The 21,370-nt window shown below is 49.9% G+C and overlaps 1 protein-coding gene across 1 annotated transcript in view; it reads right to left on the bottom strand.

Moving 5' to 3' along the window:
- The window catches only part of LOC118400840 (zinc finger homeobox protein 3-like), a 41,417-nt gene extending 22,034 nt beyond the window's left edge, over positions 1 to 19,383 (bottom strand). The window contains exons 1-4 of the mRNA XM_052474894.1: positions 19,118 to 19,383; positions 16,037 to 16,590; positions 15,633 to 15,861; positions 11,710 to 11,960 (exon numbers count right to left, since the gene is read on the bottom strand). Coding sequence (XP_052330854.1) covers positions 11,710 to 11,960; positions 15,633 to 15,861; positions 16,037 to 16,570 — 1,014 coding nt within the window. The 5' untranslated portion in view covers positions 16,571 to 16,590; positions 19,118 to 19,383. The remainder of the gene's footprint in view (positions 1 to 11,709; positions 11,961 to 15,632; positions 15,862 to 16,036; positions 16,591 to 19,117) is intronic.
- Between the last annotated feature and the right edge of the window lie 1,987 nt (positions 19,384 to 21,370).

Below are 21,370 nucleotides of genomic sequence, written 5' to 3'. Positions count from 1 at the left end.
AGGTGAGAGGTGAGAGAGATGAGAGATGAAGGAGAGGGTGAGAGAGAGATGAGAGGAGAGGGGTGAGAGAGATGAGAGTGAGAGAGAGTAGGTGAGAGAGATGAGAGTAGAGGGGTGAGAGATGAGATGAGAGGAGAGGGGTGAGAGAGATGAGAGAATTAGAGGTGAGAGAGACAGAGAGGAGGGAGAGAGATGAGAGTAGAGGGGTGAGAGAGATGAGAGGGAGAGGGTGAGAGAGATGAGAGGGTGAGATAGAGAGGAGGGGGTGAGATGAGATAGAGAGATGAGAGGAGAGGGGTGAGAGAGATGAGAGGAGAGGGTGAGAGAGATGAGAGGAGAGAGGGGTGAGAGAGATGAGAGGAGAGGGGTGAGAGAGATGAGAGTAGAGGGGTGAGAGAGATGAGAGGAGAGGGGTGAGAGAGATGAGAGGAGAGGGGTGAGAGAGATGAGAGGAGAGAGGGGTGAGAGAGATGAGAGAGAGAGGAGATGAGAGGAGAGGGGTGAGAGAGATGAGAGAGAGGGGTGAGAGAGATGAGAGGAGAGGGGTGAGAGAGATGAGAGGAGAGGGGTGAGAGAGATGAGAGTAGAGGGGTGAGAGAGATGAGAGGAGAGGGGTGAGAGAGATGAGAGGAGAGGGGTGAGAGAGATGAGAGGAGAGGGGTGAGAGAGATGAGAGGAGAGGGGTGAGAGAGATGAGAGTAGAGGGGTGAGAGAGATGAGAGGAGAGGGGTGAGAGAGATGAGAGGAGAGGGGGTGAGAGAGATGAGAGAGATGAGAGGAGAGGGGTGAGAGAGATGATGAGGAGAGGGGTGAGAGAGATGAGGAGAGAGGGTGAGAGAGATGAGAGTAGAGGGGTGAGAGAGATGAGAGATGAGAGAGGGTGAGAGAGATGAGGAGAGGGGTGAGAGAGAGATGAGAGAGAGGAGGGGTGAGAGAGATGAGAGGAGAGGGGTGAGAGAGATGAGAGAGAGAGGAGGGGAGAGAGATGAGATGAGAGGAGAGGGGTGAGAGAGATGAGAGGAGAGGGTGAGAGAGATGAGAGGAGAGGGGTGAGAGAGATGAGAGGAGAGGGTGAGAGAGATGAGAGTAGAGGGTGAGAGAGATGAGAGGAGAGGGGTGAGAGAGATGAGAGTAGAGGGGAGAGAGAGATGAGAGGAGAGGGGTGAGAGAGATGAGAGAGAGAGAGGTGAGAGAGATGAGAGTAGAGGGTGAGAGAGATGAGAGGAGAGGGGTGAGAGAGATGAGAGTAGAGGGTGAGAGAGATGAGAGGAGAGGGGTGAGAGAGATGAGAGAGTGAGAGAGAGAGGGTGAGAGAGATGAGAGGAGAGGGGTGAGAGAGATGAGAGATAGGAGGTGAGAGAGATGAGAGGAGAGGGGTGAGAGAGATGAGAGGAGAGGGTGAGAGAGATGAGAGTAGAGGGGTGAGAGAGATGAGAGAGAGGGTGAGAGAGATGAGAGGAGGGTGAGAGAGATGAGAGGAGAGGGGTGAGAGAGATGAGAGGAGAGGGGTGAGAGAGATGAGAGAGATGAGAGAGATGAGAGGAGGGGGTGAGAGAGATGAGAGGAGAGGGGTGAGAGAGATGAGAGGAGAGGGGTGAGAGAGATGAGAGAGATGAGAGGGGTGAGAGAGATGAGAGGAGAGGGGTGAGAGAGATGAGAGTAGAGGGGTGAGAGAGATGAGAGGAGAGGGGTGAGAGAGATGAGAGGAGAGGGAGATGAGAGAGAGATGAGAGATGAGAGGGGTGAGAGAGATGAGAGGAGAGGGGTGAGAGAGATGAGAGGAGAGGGGTGAGAGAGATGAGAGGAGAGGGTGAGAGAGATGAGAGAGATGAGAGAGATGAGAGGGGTGAGAGAGATGAGAGAGAGGGTGAGAGAGATGAGAGTAGAGGAGGAGAGAGATGAGAGTAGAGGGGTGAGAGAGATGAGAGGAGAGGGGTGAGAGAGAGATGAGAGGAGAGGGATGAGAGAGATGATGAGAGGAGAGGGTGAGAGAGATGAGAGAGAGAGATGAGAGAGAGAGGGGTGAGAGAGAGATGAGAGGAGAGGGGTGAGAGAGATGAGAGGAGAGGGAGAGAGATGAGAGGAGAGGAGTGAGGAGAGGGGTAGAGGGGTGAGAGAGATGAGAGGAGAGGGGTGAGAGAGATGAGATGAGAGTGAGAGAGATGGAGTGAGGGGTGAGATGAGAGGAGAGGGGTGAGAGAGATGAGAGTGAGAGAGATGAGAGTAGAGGTGAGAGAGAGATGAGAGGAGAGGGGGTGAGAGAGATGAGAGAGGAGAGTGAGAGAGATGAGAGGGAGGAGAGATGATGAGAGTAGAGGGGTGAGAGAGATGAGAGATGAGAGGGGTGAGAGAGATGAGAGGAGAGGGGTGAGAGAGATGAGAGGAGAGGGGTGAGAGATGATGAGAGAGAGAGGGGTGAGAGAGATGAGAGATGAGAGATGAGAGGAGAGGGGTGAGAGAGGGGTGAGATGAGAGAGAGGGGTGAGAGAGATGAGAGAGAGAGGGTGAGAGAGATGAGAGGAGAGGGGTGAGAGAGATGAGAGGAGAGGAGAGAGAGATGAGAGTAGAGGGGTGAGAGAGATGAGAGGAGAGGGGTGAGAGAGATGAGAGGAGAGGGGTGAGAGAGATGAGAGGAGAGGGTGAGAGAGATTGAGAGAGGAGGGGTGAGAGAGATGAGAGGGTGAGAGAGATGAGGGAGAGGGGAGAGAGAGAGATGAGAGAGAGGGGTGAGAGAGATGAGAGAGAGGGGAGAGGGGTGAGAGAGATGAGAGAGATGAGAGGGTGAGATGAGATGAGAGGAGAGGGGAGAGAGATGAGATGAGGAGGAGAGAGATGAGAGAGAGGGTGAGAGAGAGATGAGAGAGAGGGGTGAGAGAGATGAGAGGAGAGGGGTGAGAGAGATGAGAGGAGAGGGGTGAGAGAGATGAGAGAGAGAGAGGGTGAGAGAGATGAGAGTAGAGGGGTGAGAGAGATGAGAGGAGAGGGTGAGAGAGATGAGAGTAGAGGGTGAGAGAGATGAGAGGAGAGGGGTGAGAGAGATGAGAGGAGAGGGGTGAGAGAGATGAGAGAGAGGGGTGAGAGAGATGAGAGTAGAGAGGGGTGAGAGAGATGAGAGGAGAGGGGTGAGAGAGATGAGAGGAGAGGGGTGAGAGAGATGAGAGAGATGAGAGATGAGAGGGGTGAGAGAGATGAGAGTAGAGGGGTGAGAGAGATGAGAGAGAGAGGGGTGAGAGAGATGAGAGATGAGAGGGGTGAGAGAGATGAGAGGAGAGGGGTGAGAGAGATGAGAGAGAGGGGTGAGAGAGATGAGAGTAGAGGGTGAGAGAGATGAGAGGAGAGGGTGAGAGAGATGAGAGGAGAGGGGTGAGAGAGATGAGAGTAGAGGGTGAGAGAGATGAGAGGAGAGATGAGAGAGAGATGAGAGAGAGGGGTGAGAGAGATGAGAGGAGAGGGTGAGAGAGATGAGAGAGAGAGGGGTGAGAGAGATGAGAGTAGAGGGGTGAGAGAGATGAGAGGAGAGGGGTGAGAGAGATGAGAGTAGAGGGGTGAGAGAGATGAGAGGAGAGGGGTGAGAGAGATGAGAGAGAGGAGGAGAGTGATGAGAGAGATGAGAGATGAGAGAGGGTGAGAGAGATGAGAGGAGAGGGTGAGAGAGATGAGAGGAGAGGGGTGAGAGAGATGAGAGGAGAGGGGTGAGAGAGATGAGAGAGAGAGGAGATGAGAGGAGATGAGAGAGATGAGAGGAGAGAGAGATGAGAGGAGAGAGAGGGATGAGAGAGAGAGAGATGAGAGAGAGGGGTGAGAGAGATGAGAGAGAGAGAGAGAGAGGAGAGGGGTGAGAGAGATGAGAGGAGAGGGGTGAGAGAGATGAGAGGAGAGGGGAGAGAGATGAGAGTAGAGAGGAGAGAGAGGGTGAGAGAGGAGAGGGGTGAGAGAGATGAGAGTAGAGGGGTGAGAGAGATGAGAGGAGAGGGGTGAGAGAGATGAGAGGAGAGGGGTGAGAGAGATGAGAGTAGAGGGGGGTGAGAGAGATGAGAGTAGAGGGGTGAGAGAGATGAGAGGAGAGGGGTGAGAGAGATGAGAGTAGAGGGGTGAGAGAGATGAGAGGAGAGGGTGAGAGATGAGAGGAGAGGGGTGAGAGATGAGAGAGAGGGGTGAGAGAGATGAGAGTAGAGGGGTGAGAGAGATGAGAGGAGAGGGGTGAGAGAGATGAGAGGAGAGGGTGAGAGAGATGAGAGGAGAGGGGTGAGAGAGATGAGAGTAGAGGGGAGGGGTGAGAGATGAGAGAGAGGAGAGGGGTGAGAGAGATGAGAGGAGAGGGGTGAGAGAGATGAGAGTAGAGGGGTGAGAGATGAGAGGGGTGAGAGAGATGAGTGAGGAGATGAGAGAGATGAGAGAGATGAGAGTAGAGGGGTGAGAGAGATGAGAGAGAGAGGGGTGAGAGAGATGAGAGAGATGAGGGGTGAGAGAGAGATGAGAGTAGAGGGGTGAGAGAGATGAGAGTAGAGGGGTGAGAGATGAGATGAGAGGAGAGGGGTGAGAGAGATGAGAGTAGAGAGGGTGAGAGAGTGAGAGATGAGAGGAGAGGGGAGAGAGAGATGAGAGAGAGGGGTGAGAGAGAGATGAGAGAGAGGGGAGAGAGATGAGAGAGAGGGGTGAGAGAGAGATGAGAGGAGAGGGGTGAGAGAGATGAGAGGAGAGGGGTGAGAGAGATGAGAGGAGAGGGGTGAGAGAGGGTGAGAGGAGGGAGGTGAGAGATGAGAGGAGAGGGGTGAGAGAGAGAGGGGTGAGAGAGAGATGAGAGGAGAGGGTGAGAGAGATGAGAGAGAGAGGGGTGAGAGAGATGAGAGGAGAGGGTGAGAGAGATGAGAGATGAGAGGGGTGAGAGAGATGAGAGGAGAGAGAGAGATGAGAGAGAGGGGTGAGAGAGATGAGATAGAGGGTGAGAGAGATGAGAGTAGAGGGGTGAGAGAGATGAGAGATGAGAGAGGGGTGAGAGAGATGAGAGGAGAGGGGTGAGAGAGATGAGAGGAGAGGGGTGAGAGAGAGATGAGAGGAGAGGGTGAGAGAGATGAGAGGAGAGGGGTGAGAGAGATGAGAGAGAGAGGGGTGAGAGAGATGAGAGAGAGAGGGGTGAGAGAGATGAGAGTAGAGGGGTGAGAGAGATGAGAGGAGAGGGGTGAGAGAGATGAGAGGAGGGGTGAGAGAGATGAGAGGAGGAGGGGTGAGAGAGATGAGAGAGAGAGAGGGTGAGAGATGAGAGAGGGGGTGAGAGAGATGAGAGTAGAGAGGAGATGAGAGAGAGGGGTGAGAGTAGAGGGGGTGAGAGAGATGAGAGGAGAGGGTGTGAGAGAGATGAGAGAGAGGGGTGAGAGAGATGAGAGGGAGGGGTGAGAGAGATGAGAGGAGAGGGGTGAGAGAGATGAGAGGAGAGGGTGAGAGAGATGAGAGGAGAGATGGGAGAGAGAGATGAGAGATGAGAGAGGTGAGAGAGATGAGAGGAGAGGGGTGAGAGAGATGAGAGGAGAGGGGTGAGAGAGATGAGAGGAGAGGGGTGAGAGAGATGAGATGAGAGGAGGAGAGATGAGAGTAGAGGGGTGAGAGAGAGAGAGGGGTGAGAGAGATGAGAGAGGGGTGAGAGAGATGAGAGGAGAGGGGTGAGAGAGATGAGAGGAGAGGGGTGAGAGAGAGATGAGAGAATGAGAGGGTGAGAGAGATGAGAGGAGAGGGGTGAGAGAGATGAGAGGAGAGGGGTGAGAGAGTGAGAGAGAGGAGAGAGAGAGGAGAGTAGAGGGGTGAGAGAGATGAGAGGAGAGGGGTGAGAGAGATGAGAGGAGAGGGGTGAGAGAGATGAGAGTAGAGGGGTGAGAGATGAGAGGAGATGAGAGAGATGAGAGAGGGGTGAGAGAGATGAGAGTAGAGGGGTGAGAGAGATGAGAGGAGAGGGGTGAGAGAGATGAGAGGAGAGGGAGAGAGAGATGAGAGGAGAGGGGTGAGAGAGATGAGAGGAGAGGGTGAGAGAGATGAGAGGAGGGGTGAGAGAGATGAGAGGAGAGGGTGAGAGAGATGAGAGTAGAGGGGTGAGAGAGATGAGAGAGAGGGGTGAGAGGAGATGAGAGGAGAGGGGTGAGAGAGATGAGAGGAGAGGGTGAGAGAGATGAGAGAGAGGGGTGAGAGAGATGAGAGGAGAGGGGTGAGAGAGATGAGAGGAGAGGGGTGAGAGAGATGAGAGGAGAGGGGTGAGAGAGATGAGAGGAGAGGGTGAGAGAGATGAGAGGAGAGGGGTGAGGAGATGAGAGAGATGAGAGATGAGAGGGTGGGAGAGAGATGAGAGGAGAGAGAGATGAGGGTGAGAGAGATGAGAGGAGAGGGGTGAGAGAGATGAGAGGAGAGGGGTGAGAGAGATGAGAGGAGAGGGGTGAGAGAGATGAGAGGACAGGGGTGAGAGAGATGAGAGGACAGGGGTGAGAGAGAGGAGAGGGGTGAGAGAGATGAGAGGAGAGGGGTGAGAGAGATGAGAGGAGAGGGGTGAGAGAGATGAGAGAGAGGGGTGAGAGAGATGAGAGAGGGGTGAGAGAGATGAGAGACAGGGGTGAGAGAGAGGAGAGGGGTGAGAGAGATGAGAGGAGAGGGGTGAGAGAGATGAGAGGAGAGGGGTGAGAGATGAGAGTAGAGGGGAGAGAGATGAGATGAGAGGGTGAGAGAGATGAGAGGAGAGGGGTGAGAGATGAGAGGAGAGGGGTGAGAGAGATGAGAGAGGTGAGAGATGAGAGTAGAGGGGTGAGAGAGATGAGAGGAGAGGGGTGAGAGAGATGAGAGAGAGGGGTGAGAGAGATGAGATGAGAGGAGAGGAGATGAGAGTAGATGAGAGAGATGAGAGGGAGGGGTGAGAGAGATGAGAGGAGAGGGTGAGAGAGATGAGAGGAGAGGGGTGAGAGAGATGAGAGGAGAGGGGTGAGAGAGATGAGAGTAGAGGGGTGAGAGAGAGAGAGGAGAGGGGTGAGAGAGATGAGAGGAGAGGGGTGAGAGATGAGAGGAGAGGGGTGAGAGAGATGAGAGGAGAGGGTGAGAGAGATGAGAGGAGAGGGGTGAGAGAGATGAGAGGAGAGGGTGAGAGAGATGAGAGGAGAGGGTGAGAGAGATGAGAGGAGAGGGGTGAGAGATGAGAGAGAGGGTGAGAGAGATGAGAGGAGAGGGGTGAGAGAGATGAGAGTAGAGGGTGAGAGAGATGAGAGGAGAGGGTGAGAGAGATGAGGTAGAGGGTGAGAGAGATGAGAGTAGAGGGGTGAGAGAGAGAGATAGAGGGGTGAGAGATGAGATGAGAGGGTGAGAGAGATGAGAGGAGAGGGGTGAGAGAGATGAGAGGAGAGGGGTGAGAGAGATGAGAGGAGAGGGGTGAGAGAGATGAGAGGAGGGTGAGGAGATGAGAGAGATGAGAGAGAGAGAGGGTGAGAGAGAGATGAGAGGAGAGGGGTGAGAGAGATGAGAGGAGAGGGGTGAGAGATGAGAGAGAGGGGTGAGAGAGATGAGAGAGAGGGGTGAGAGAGATGAGAGGAGAGGGGTGAGAGAGATGAGAGGAGAGGGTGAGAGAGATGAGAGGAGAGGGTTGAGAGAGATGAGAGGAGAGGGGTGAGAGATGAGAGAGAGGGGTGAGAGAGATGAGAGGAGAGGGGTGAGAGAGATGAGAGTAGAGGGGTGAGAGAGATGAGAGAGAGGGGTGAGAGAGATGAGAGGAGAGGGGTGAGAGAGATGAGAGGAGAGGGTGAGAGAGATGAGAGGAGAGGGTTGGGAGATGAGAGAGATGAGAGGAGAGGGTGAGAGAGATGAGAGGAGAGGGTGAGAGAGATGAGAGTAGAGGGGTGAGAGAGATGAGAGGAGAGGGGTGAGAGAGATGAGAGAGGGGTGAGAGAGATGAGAGGAGAGGGGTGAGAGAGAGAGTAGAGATGATGAGAGAGGGTGAGAGAGATGAGAGAGGGGTGAGAGAGATGAGAGAGAGGGGTGAGAGAGAGATGAGAGGAGAGGGTGAGAGAGATGAGAGAGAGGGGTGAAAGATGAGAGAGATGAGAGGAGAGGGGTGAGAGAGATGAGAGGAGAGGGGTGAGAGAGATGAGAGGAGAGGGTGAGAGAGATGAGAGGAGAGGGGTGAGAGAGATGAGAGGAGAGGGGTGAGAGAGATGAGAGGAGAGGGGTGAGAGAGATGAGAGGAGAGGGAGAGAGATGAGAGGAGAGGGGTGAGAGAGATGAGAGGAGAGGGGTGAGAGAGATGAGAGAGAGGGGTGAGAGAGATGAGAGAGAGGGGTGAGAGAGATGAGAGGAGAGGGGTGAGAGAGATGAGAGGAGAGGGGTGAGAGAGATGAGAGTAGAGGGGTGAGAGAGATGAGAGGAGAGGGGTGAGAGAGATGAGAGGAGAGGGGTGAGAGAGATGAGAGGAGAGGGGTGAGAGAGATGAGAGGAGAGGGTGAGAGAGATGAGAGGAGAGGGTGAGAGAGATGAGAGGAGAGGGGTGAGAGAGATGAGAGAGAGGGGTGAGAGATGAGAGGAGAGGTGAGAGAGAGAGAGTAGAGGTGAGAGAGATGAGAGGAGAGGGTGAGAGAGATGAGAGGAGAGGGGTGAGAGAGATGAGAGAGAGGGGTGAGAGAGATGAGAGAGAGAGGGGTGAGAGAGATGAGAGGAGAGGGTTGAGAGAGATGAGAGGAGAGGGGTGAGAGAGATGAGAGAGAGGGGTGAGAGAGATGAGAGGAGAGGGTGAGAGAGATGAGAGGAGAGGGGTGAGAGAGATGAGAGGAGAGGGGTGAGAGAGATGAGAGAGAGGGGTGAGAGAGATGAGAGTAGAGGGGTGAGAGAGATGAGAGGAGAGGGGTGAGAGAGATGAGAGTAGAGGGTGAGAGAGATGAGAGTAGAGGGTGAGAGAGATGAGAGTAGAGGGGTGAGAGATGAGATGAGAGGGTGAGAGAGATGAGAGAGAGGGGTGAGAGAGATGAGAGTAGAGGGGAGAGAGATGAGAGTAGAGGGGTGAGAGATGAGATGAGAGGGTGAGAGAGATGAGAGTAGAGGGGTGAGAGAGATGAGAGTAGAGGGGTGAGAGATGAGATGAGAGGGTAGAGAGAGATGAGAGGAGAGGGGTGAGAGAGATGAGAGTAGAGGGGTGAGAGATGAGATGAGAGGGTGAGAGAGATGAGAGGAGAGGGGTGAGAGAGATGAGAGAGAGGGGGGGGTGAGAGATGAGATGAGAGAGAGAGATGAGAGGAGAGGGTGAGAGAGATGAGAGGAGAGGGGTGAGAGAGATGAGAGGAGAGGGTGAGAGAGATGAGAGGAGAGGGTTGAGAGAGATGAGAGGAGAGGGGTGAGAGAGATGAGAGTAGAGGGGTGAGAGAGATGAGAGTAGAGGGGTGAGAGATGAGATGAGAGGAGTGAGAGAGATGAGAGGAGAGGGTGAGAGAGATGAGAGGAGAGGGGTGAGAGAGATGAGAGGAGAGGGGTGAGAGAGATGAGAGTAGAGGGGTGAGAGAGATGAGAGGAGAGGGGTGAGAGAGATGAGAGGAGAGGGGTGAGAGAGATGAGAGGAGAGGGGTGAGAGAGATGAGAGTAGAGGGGTGAGAGATGAGATGAGAGGAGTGAGAGAGATGAGAGGAGAGGGTGAGAGAGATGAGAGGAGAGGGGTGAGAGAGATGAGAGTAGAGGGGTGAGAGAGATGAGAGTAGAGGGGTGAGAGATGAGATGAGAGGGTGAGAGAGATGAGAGGAGAGGGGTGAGAGAGATGAGAGTAGAGGGGTGAGAGATGAGATGAGAGGGTGAGAGAGATGAGAGGAGAGGGGTGAGAGAGATGAGAGGAGAGGGGTGAGAGAGATGAGAGTAGAGGGGTGAGAGAGATGAGAGTAGAGGGGTGAGAGATGAGATGAGAGGGTGAGAGAGATGAGAGGAGAGGGGTGAGAGAGATGAGAGTAGAGGGGTGAGAGATGAGATGAGAGGGTGAGAGAGATGAGAGGAGAGGGGTGAGAGAGATGAGAGTAGAGGGGTGAGAGATGAGATGAGAGGAGTGAGAGAGATGAGAGGAGAGGGTGAGAGAGATGAGAGGAGAGGGGTGAGAGAGATGAGAGGAGAGGGTGAGAGAGATGAGAGGAGAGGGTTGAGAGAGATGAGAGGAGAGGGGTGAGAGAGATGAGAGGAGAGGGTGAGAGAGATGAGAGGAGAGGGGTGAGAGATGAGATGAGAGGAGTGAGAGAGATGAGAGGAGAGGGTGAGAGAGATGAGAGGAGAGGGGTGAGAGAGATGAGAGGAGAGGGTGAGAGAGATGAGAGGAGAGGTTGAGAGAGATGAGAGGAGAGGGGTGAGAGAGATGAGAGGAGAGGGGTGAGAGATGAGATGAGAGGAGTGAGAGAGATGAGAGAGGGGTGAGAGAGATGAGAGGAGAGGGGTGAGAGAGATGAGAGGAGAGGGTGAGAGAGATGAGAGGAGAGGGTTGAGAGAGATGAGAGAGAGGGGTGAGAGAGATGAGATGAGAGGGAGAGAGATGAGAGGAGAGGGTGAGAGAGATGAGAGGAGAGGGGTGAGAGAGATGAGAGGAGAGGGGTGAGAGAGATGAGAGGAGAGGGTTGAGAGAGATGAGAGGAGAGGGGTGAGAGAGATGAGAGGAGAGGGGTGAGAGAGATGAGAGGAGAGGGGTGAGAGAGATGAGAGGAGAGGGGTGAGAGATGAGAGGAGAGGGGTGAGAGAGATGAGAGGAGAGGGGTGAGAGAGATGAGAGGAGAGGGGTGAGAGATGAGAGGAGAGGGGTGAGAGAGATGAGAGGAGAGGGGTGAGAGAGATGAGAGGAGAGGGGTGAGAGATGAGAGGAGAGGGTGAGAAAGATGAGAGGAGAGGGGTGAGAGAGATGAGAGGAGAGGGTGAGAGAGATGAGAGGAGAGGGTGAGAGAGATGAGAGGAGTGAGAGAGATGAGAGGAGAGGGTGAGAGAGATGAGAGGATAGGAGAGGGTGAGAGAGATGAGAGGAGAGGGGTGAGAGAGATGAGAGGAGAGGGGTGAGAGAGATGAGAGGAGAGGGTGAGAGAGATGAGAGGAGAGGGTTGAGAGATGAGATGAGAGAGAGGGTGAGAGAGATGAGAGGAGAGGGTGAGAGAGATGAGAGGATAGGAGAGGGTGAGAGAGGGATGAAGGGGGAAATTGGAAGAGGGAGACAAAGAGCACTGATCATGCTGGGCAAAGTAATGGTTGGTGATGTGGATAAAAATGAGCAGAGAGATGAGAGGAGAGGGGTGAGAGAGATGAGAGGAGAGGGGTGAGAGAGATGAGAGGAGAGGGGTGAGAGAGATGAGAGGATAGGAGAGGGTGAGAGAGGGATGAAGGGGGAAATTGGAAGAGGGAGTCAAAGGGGGAGACAAAGAGCACTGATCATGCTGGGCAAAGTAATGGTTGGTGATGTGGATAAAAATGAGCAGAGAGATGAGAGGAGAGGGGTGAGAGAGATGAGAGGAGAGGGGTGAGAGAGATGAGAGGATAGGAGAGGGTGAGAGAGGGATGAAGGGGGAAATTGGAAGAGGGAGTCAAAGGGGGAGACAAAGAGCACTGATCATGCTGGGCAAAGTAATGGTTGGTGATGTGGATAAAAATGAGCACTCTGTTTGCTGGAGACACTAAAAGCTCCATCAGCTTGACTGCCCTTCTGCTAAGAAAAGGTAGCTAGAACACACACACAGAAACACACACACTTACCACACTCATGAGCTTGTCCACACAGTCCTGGACCACACTGTGTGTGAGTATGAGGTGGCGTCTCAGGTGTGTGTATACCAGTGTGTACTGGCACAGTGGGCACTTGCCAGTAGCCTGTTGGTGAGTAGAGCGCTGGTCTGTTCTGGGGCGTTTGGGAGAGAGGGGGCTCTGTGTCTCCTCCAGCCTAGAGAATGATCGCTTGGCTGGAGAAAGGGAATCTCTCCTCTCCCCCTCCTCCTCAATGTTTCCACCTCGAAAGGTAACACATACAGTACCAGTCAAAGGTTTGGACACACCTACTCATTCAAGGTTTTTTCTTATTTTTTGTCTACATTGTAGAATAATAGTGAAGACATCAAAACTATGAAATAACACATATGGAATCATGTATTAACAACAACAAAAAGTGTTAAACAAATCTAAATATATTTTAGATTCTTCAAAGTAGCCACCCTTTGCCATAATGACAGCTTTGCACATTCTTAGAATTCTCTCAACCAGCTTCACGAAGAGTGCTTTTCCTGTCTTGAACAACTTCCCACATATGCTGAGCATTTGTTGGCTGCTTTCCCTTCACTCTGTGGTCCAACTTATTCCAAACCATCTCAATTGGGTTGAGGTCGGGTGATTGTGGAGGCCAGGTCATCTGATGAGTCACTTCATCTCTCTCCTTGGTCAAATAGCCCTTACACAGTCTGGAGGTGTGTGTTGGGTCATTGTCCTATTGAACAACAAATGATAGTCCCACTAAGCGCAAACCAGATGGATTGGCGTATTGCTGAAGAATTCTAGGGTAGCCATGCTGGTTAAGTGTGCCTTGAATTCTAAATAAATCACAGATAGTGTCACCAGCAAAGCACCCCCACACCATCACATCTCGTCCTCCATGCTTCCCGGTGGGAGCCACACATGCGGAGATCATCCGGTCACCTTCTCTGCATCTCACAAACAATGGCGGTTGGAACCCAAAATCTCAAATTTGGATTCATCAGACCAAAGCACAGATTTCCACCTGTCTAATGCTTGTGTTTCTTGGATCAAAGAAAGTCTCTTCTTCTTATTGGTGTCCTTTAGTAGTGGTTTCTTTGCAGCAATTCGACCATGAACGCCTGATTCACACAGTCTCCTCTGAACAGTTGATGTTGAGATGAGTCTGTTACTTGAACTATAATCTGAGGCTGGTAACTCTAATGAACTTATCCTCTACAGAAGAGGTATCCTTTGGTCTTCCTTTCCTGTGGCGGTCCTCATGAGAGCCAGTTTCATCATAACACTTGATGGTTTTTGTGACTTTACTTGAAGAAAAGTTCAAAGTTCTTCAAATTTTCCAGAATGACTGACATTCATGTCTTAAAGTATTGATGGACTGTAGTTTCTCTTGCTTCATCAAACACCTCCAATCCAAAGATAAATCTAGAATTGGCTTCCTATTTCGCAACAAAGCATCCTTCACTCATGCCGCCAAACATACCCTCGTAAAACGGACCATCCTACCAATCCTCGACTTCGGCGATGTCATTTACAAAATAGCCTCCAATACCCCTCTCAATAAATTGGATGCCGTCTATCACAGGGCCATCCGTTTTGTCACCAAAGCCCCATATACTACCCACCACTGCGACCTGTACGCTCTGGTTGGCTGGCCCTCGGTTCATACTCGTCGCCAAACCCACTGGCTCCAGGTCATCTACAAGACCCTGCTAGGTAAAGTCCGCCCTTATCTCAGCTCGCTGGTCACCATAGCAGCACCCACCTTTAGCACGTGCTCCAGCAGGTATATCTCACTGGTCACCCCCAAAACCAATTCCTCCTTTGACCGCCTCTCCTTCCAGTTCTCTGCTGCCAATGACTGGAACGAACTACAAAAATCTCTGAAACTGGAAACACTTATCTCCCTCAATAGCTTTAAGCACCAGCTGTCAGAGCAGCTCACAGATTACTGCACCTTTACATAGCCCATCTATAACTTAGCCCAAACAACTACCTCTTCCCCTACTGTATTTATTTATTTATTTTGCTCCTTTGCACCCCATTATTTATATTTCTACTTTGCACATTCTTCTACTGCAAATCTACCATTCCAGTGTTTTACTTGCGATATTGTATTTACTTCGCCACCATGGCCTTTATTTGCCTTTACCTCCCTTATCTCACCTCATTTTCTCACATTGTATATAGACCTATTTTTCTACTGTATTATTGACTGTATGTTTGTTTTACTCCATGTGTAACTCTGTGTCGTTGTATCTGTCGAACTGCTTTGCTTTATCTTGGTCAGGTCGCAATTGTAAATGAGAACGTGTTCAACTGGTTGAGAGAATGCCAAGAGTGTGCAAAGCTGTCATCAAGGCAAAGGGTGGCTACTTCCAAGAATCTCAAATATAAAATATATTTATATTTATTTAATACTTAGTTACTAGATGATTCCATACGTGTTATTTCATCGTTTTGAGGTCTTCACTATTATTCTACAATGTAGAAAATAGTAAATATAAAGCGTGTCCAAACTGGTACTGTATGATAATACACAGCAACACACACACATACTGTATAATAATTGATCCAGTATACATTTTCTATTAGGAAACCTTCTGGGGTTCAGACCAGTTCATTCAGACTGAATACCTGGTATCGACTGTTTAATTAATAGAGCCGCAGACTGAGTTAGACCAGATTAAAATCCTGACAGTTAGACCAGATTTAATCCTGACAGTTAGAAACTAGAGGAAATTAGAGTCATCAGAAAGGTACTCTCCATCTATCTCTATCTTCCGCACCTGCTCTCTCTCCATCAGGGTAGCCTAGTGGTTAGAGCGTTGGACTAGTAACCGGAAGGTTGCAAGTTCAAACCCCCGAGCTGACAAGGTACAAATCTGTCGTTCTGCCCCTGAACAGGCAGTTAACCCACTGTTCCTAGGCCGTCATTGAAAATAAGAATTTGTTCTTAACTGACTTGCCTAGTTAAATAAAGGTAAAATAAAAAAATAAAAAAATCTATCTATCTCTCTACTGCACCTGCTCTCTCTACCTCTGAATGCTTGGCTATGAAAAGAAACTGACATTTACTCCTGAGGTGCTGACCTGTTGCACACTCTATAACCACTGTTATTTGACCCCACTGATCATCTATGAAAGTTTGAACATCTTGAAGAACGATCTGGCCTTAATGGCCATGTACTCTTATAATCTCCACCCAGCGTAGCCAGAAGAGGAGTGGCCACCCCTCAGAGCCTGGTTCCTCTCTAGGTTTCTGTCTCTCTAGGGAGTTTTTCCTAGCCACAGTGCATAGACATCTGCATTGCTTGCTCTCTTGGGTTTTAGGCTGGGTTTCTGTATAAGCACTTTGTGACATCTGATGATGTAAAAAGGGCTTTATAAATGTATTTGATTGATACACTGAGGGAAGATTTCCGGGGTCCTGATTAAGCCTAGTGCTGCTAGACTAAAAATCATGCCGGAGAATCTCTATTGACAGTGCTTTTTAGTCCAGGATTAGGCTCTGAGTCTGGGTAACTGACCCTTTAAATCTCCATTCTAGAACATTAAAGTTCAATAGCAGTGTCTCAGTGGTGATGTCTCAAGTTAGCATTGTCAGGGGCAATATGGGATGTAACGAGCTTGTTTCGACAAACCAATTAACCCAATAGATCCCTGACCATAATCAATCATTCCTTCTCTCTCTATCACTCTCTCTTCACCCTGCTCCATCTCTCCAGGTTTCTTCTCTCCGTTGACATTATAGGCCTGTAGATCATTTTCTCCATTCTATTCATCAACTTGTTTTGGACTGGTGTACAAATATGGTTGAAACTCCCTCTTGCCAATGCCTTAATTAATCATAAACTTTTAAATTCATCAGGGGGACTGAACAAGTGCACACTTCAGATAGGAGGGATTTGGAAATGACCAGCTAAGTCTCTTACCTGTCTCAGGACTGGGACACTTCCTAATGGTGAAAGTAGCCACTAGCCCCTCCCCTTCCTCCAGGCTCCTCCCTCTCACTAACTGTAAGTAGTGAAGCTCCCTCTTCTGATGACCAGGGGAGTGGGTATGTCTCAATAGGTGGAGTTTAGAACAGGAGGAGTAGTTACACAGGACACAGTGGAACAACCAGGACCCTCCATCTACTGCACTGTCGTACTGCTGTAAGAACTAGAGAGAGAGGGTGATAGGTTGGGGTTAGACTGTGACGGAGAGAAAGATGCACTAAATAAATCTGGTCCCTGTGCTTTATTTGCTGTCTATATGCCAGATATTTAGAAATAATCTTATAGTCCAAGTACAGCAATGACACAGGCCTCCAAATTGTGTGTGTGTGTGTACTGACCCTGTAGACTCTGAGGCTGGCCTGGTGTTGGGGGTTGTTGCTGTGTATTTTCAGTTTCTCCAAGCTGGTGGTCTGGAAGTCACACAAGTTACACTTCAGCTGGACTGGATTGCCTGTAGCAACCAACTTCCCAAATTCCTCCCTGTCCCCGGCCTCCCCCTTCTCCCAGAGGTGGGAAGCCAGCTGGTACTGGGTCCTGTGTCTGTCTGTCTGGCAGTGCAGGGTGAAGTTAGCACTGAGGGGGGTGCTGTAGCCACACAGCCTGCAATAGCAGCCTCCAGCCACCAGAGAGCGCCACTCAGACTGGGGCAGGGAGCAGGGGGTGCTCAGGTGAGACATAAGAGACTCCACACTGTCAGAGGAGAAACTGGAACACACCAGGCACTGGAACACACCACAGGAAAGAGGAGAAGAGGGGGAGAGAGACAGTGGAGGAGGGGGAGAAGGGGATGGTGAGGAGGAGGGAGGATGAGAAGGGGAGAGGTTCAGGGTTGAATCCGGGGCGACTGGCTCCTCTGCTGATAGTTGATGCATATCCAAAGACTGTTCCCCACCTAGAATACACAGCACACAAACAGGCCGTGAGAAAACACACTGTACATATAAGCATGGATATAATCAAGTATCAACCTAACTTGATGTGCCAGTGAACAGAGCCGAACAGAACAGTTATTGAGTATGTGTGTGTGGTCTCTCCCCTATGCTGTGTGTGAGTTGAGGAGGCAGACACCTGCAGTGGGCCAGGTAATAGCTTCTCTGCAACACGTTGTGTGTTTGTTTCAGGCGCAGCACGTTAGGCATGTGTTTCTCGCTGGTGATGTGTATGCAAAGATTCCGGGCAATGCTGGTCTCATAATCACACACCTCACACCGCCACCTCTTACCCTGGGAAGGGGGCTGGCTGGGGTAGGGTGTGTTGTGTGTGCAGGGGGCTGTGTGACTGTGGGGTGTGTGCGTCCGTAGCCCTGTTCGCCTGCCGTGTCTCTGACAGCGTAGCCCCCATTGTGTGCGGAGTGTGTGTGTGTGCCGTGCGCAGGGTGTGTGTGTACCCTACGTACCCTACCTGTACGTTGCTGAGGTGTTAGTCTGACTGCATGTGTATGCTGAGGTTTCCTTTAGAGGAGGTTGTGTAATCCCACACACCACAGCGGTAGGGCTTGTACTCACAGACATAACTCTCTCCCCGGGACAGACGAGGGTGGGCCTTCCCCATGCTACAGTACACACACACACACCCCTTGACCCTCCACACACACACACTTCTCCCCCGAGCCCCCACACACACACAAGCCCCCAGACGCAGGGTGTTTTTCTCTGAGGTGGGCATGCAGTGTCTGCTGGGACTTGTAGTGCCAGTTACATTTGGGGCATTTGAGCATCTTGCAGGAGTTCCAGGAGTGCATCAAGGCCATGTGACTGTTCAGTGAGCCAGGAGAGGACAGAGAGGGGTGGAGGTATTTAGAAACTGTCTTTAAGTTCTCATCTCCCTCTCTATCCTTATCTCCTTCTATCTCTCCATATCCCTCTCTTTTTCCATCTGTCTCTTTCGGGTTGTTGTTTGGTTTTGGAACTTTGGCGGTGTCTCCATTGGCAATAAGTGAAGTGTGAGTGGTGTCTGCCCTCCTATCATCTGTAACAGGTGTGCTGGTGGACTCAGGCAGGGCTGACTTCTGGGGTTTAATAAAGCTCAGAGGAAAACTAGGACTACTGCACTGCACTCCTCCTGTATCTCTCATCTCTGTCTCGCTCTGAGTTAGGAGACGAGGAAAAAAAGGTAGAGCATTTTGGAGAAGAGGAAGAAGTGATGAGGGTGTTATTGTTCAGTGTGCCACTGGCCATAACTGTGCAGGAGGCAGAGCTGTGCTGGCTCCGTCGAGGTAATAGACTACATTTGGCTTTGGTTTGAGATGGCCTCTTCCCTCTGTTTATATAAATAAAATATAAAAATATATCTCCTCCTTTCCTCCTCTGTCTTTGCTACTAAAGGCTGGTGCAAGATTCTCTCTCCCCACCGTTTCCTCTCTGTCATCCACCAGCAACAATCTTTCTTTCTTTCTCCTTCTTCTCCTTTAGCTTCTCTTCCTCTTCCTCCAGTCTGCCTCCATTTGAGTGTCCAACCCTCTCCCCTCCCTCCCCTCCCGGGATCTCCTCTCTGCACTGCTCTGTCTCTGTCTGGATCAGGGTGGGGGGGTTCTTTGGCTGGGGTCAGGGCTAAAGTTCGAGAGGACAACCCCTCACAGGGAATCAATCACTTCCAGGGTCAGGGGTGGATGGGATAACAGTTTGGGGCTCTTTTCAGGTTCTCTCTCCTGTCCTCCCTCTATTCCTCTCCTCCCCTCACCGTTGTTCATAACGGTGCTTACCAAAGCCACACATTACTACCCCACCTGAGAGAGGCAGATTGTTTTTTTGTTGTATTCACATAAATACTGTGAATAAATTAAGAAATGCATATACACTACCAATAACTTTGTTACTGCAACACAATAACCAACAGACTTGTAGGCATTGGCAAGACTCTACTAACTTATAGCTGCTCCCCTGGCCCTAAAGGTTTTCATTTCCACACAGATAGATCAATAACCTCGGGCTATGTCCAAATAATGGCCCCAAAAAATACTAAAAAACGTGGAACTACTGTATCTCTGACAGTAGCCTGCAATTGCTGCCGGTAACCAACATACACCGGCTGAAACAGACATACATTATTTAACTGGAATGGTGACTTTGACGATGTTAATGTTATTGTAGCCTACTTCTGTCTTCGTTTAGCCTACGCTAGAGAGAACAAGTACAAACAGCCCGCCACTGTTTACAAAGGCACAGCGCTCTTCTTTCCAGTCAACAACCACAGCCAAACAAAGGTGACACTCAAAACTCGCACTGACGAAACAAACACATTTGCGTTAAGATAAACAGTCCGCTGGTTTGTAGAATAATTATGTCTAGGTTAGGCTATAATAAAGTAATACAAATTTCGATATAACAGGCCGTCAACAACGAACCCATGCAGCTTTTATCACCTGGGTTACATGGGCTGTCGGGGATTTCGCCGACTGTTAGAAAAATACGCAGACTCACATCTGTACGGCGGTGTCTGTCGTCTGCGGACTCCTTGGAGCTGTAGTAATCCAGTCACATAGAGGGTCTACTGAACATCCACATATTACCTTTGAACCAGAGAGAGCAGCATAACAGTCTATGTTCCTAAAAGCTTCTTCTTAAAGCTATATCTACTGTAAACATTGGGACGGAAGGGGAAAGGTACAGTTAGGTCTGATCATATAGGAGAGAAAAACACTTAGCTACTTATTATTCCTGCTAGTTGGTTTCCTGCAAATGGCTAAAACATCCCATTGCGCATGTGCGTAATTGCGCAGACAGCATCAACTGGATGCGGCGGAGCGGAGGAGAGGAAGGGGAAAGAGTGGGAGCAGTAGACTACGGAGGAGAGGATGAAGGATGGAGGGAGAAAATAGGGAAGTAATGGATTATCATTGTAATGCTGATATTGGATGTTATAGAAAATAAGAAAGGGATGGAATAATTGATCAATTCTGACACAAAAATACTAGATTAATAGATTTATAGATCAAATACAGTTGAGTTGTGGATATACAGTGTATCGAACTCATACACCTTGTATCATCTGTACCATCAGACGCATGCTTGAAATAGAACACCAGGGTTGGGGAGTAATCAATGGATACAGTGGGGCAAAAAAAGTATTTAGTCAGCCACCAATTGTGCAAGTTCTCCCACTTAAAAAGATGAGAGAGGCCTGTAATTTTCATCATAGATACACTTCAACTATGACAGACAAAATTAGAAAAGAAATCCAGAAAATCACATTGTAGGATTTTTAATTAATTTATTTGCAAATTATGGTGGAAAATAAGTATTTGGTCAATAACAAAAGTTTATCTCAATACTTTGTTATATACCCTTTGTTGGCAATGACAGAGGTCAAACGTTTTCTGTAAGTCTTCACAAGGTTTTCACACACTGTTGCTGGTATTTTGGCCCATTCCTCCATGCAGATCTCCTCTAGAGCAGTGATGTTTTGGGGCTGTTGCTGGGCAACACGGACTTTCAACTCCCTCCAAAGATTTTCTATGGGGTTGAGATCTGGAGACTGGCTAGGCCACTCCAGGACCTTGAAATGGTTCTTACGAAGCCACTCCTTCGTTGCCCGGGCGGTGTGTTTAGGATCATTGTCATGCTGAAAGACCCAGCCACGTTTCATCTTCAATGCCCTTGCCGGCCCCATTCATTCTTTCCTTTACATGGATCAGTCGTCCTGGTCCCTTTGCAGAAAAACAGCCCCAAAGCATGATGTTTCCACCCCCATGCTTCACAGTAGGTATGGTGTTCTTTGGATGCAACTCAGCATTCTTTGTCCTCCAAACACGACGAGTTGAGTTTTTACCAAAAAGTTATATTTTGGTTTCATCTGACCATGTGACATTCTCCCAATCTTCTTCTGGATCATCCAAATTCTCTCTAGCAAACTTCAGACGGGCCTGGACATGTACTGGCTTAAGCAGGGGGACACGTCTGGCACTGCAGGATTTGAGTCCCTGGCGGATTAGTGTGTTACTGATGGTAGGCTTTGTTACTTTGGTCCCAGCTCTCTGTAGGTCATTCACTAGGTCCCCCCGTGTGGTTCTGGGATTTTTGCTCACCGTTCTTGTGATCATTTTGAACCCACGGGGTGAGATCTTGCGTGGAGCCCCAGATCGAGGGAGATTATCAGTGGTCTTGTATGTCTTCCATTTCCTAATAATTTTTCCCACAGTTGATTTCTTCAAACCAAGCTGCTTACCTATTGCAGATTCAGTCTTCCCAGCCTGATGCAGGTCTACAATTCTGTTTCTGGTGTCCTTTGACAGCTCTTTGGTGTTGGCCATAGTGGAGTTTGGAGTGTGACTGTTTGAGGTTGTGGACATGTGTCTTTTATACTGATAACAAGTTCAAATAGGTGCCATTAATACAGGTAACGAGTGGAGGACAGAGGAGCCTCTTAAAGAAGAAGTTACAGGTCTGTGAGAGCCAGAAATCTTGCTTGTTTGTAGGTGACCAAATACTTATTTTCCACCATAATTTGCAAATAAATTAATTTTAAATCCTACAATGTGATTTTCTGGATTTTTTTTCCTCATTTTGTCTGTCATAGTTGAAGTGTACCTATGATGAAAATTACAGGCCTCTCGTCTTTTTAAGTGGGAGAACTTGCACAATTGGTGGCTGACTAAATACTTTTTTGCCCCACTGTATATGTAATGGATTACAAAAAACGGTAACTGTAATCCGTTATGTTACCTGCAAAAAAAT

This window comes from Oncorhynchus keta, chromosome 22, assembly GCF_023373465.1.
Source record: "Oncorhynchus keta strain PuntledgeMale-10-30-2019 chromosome 22, Oket_V2, whole genome shotgun sequence".
Lineage (NCBI taxonomy): Eukaryota > Metazoa > Chordata > Actinopteri > Salmoniformes > Salmonidae > Oncorhynchus > Oncorhynchus keta.
Note: the sequence above shows the minus strand (reverse complement) of the source record. Positions and strands in the feature narration are given on the sequence as shown.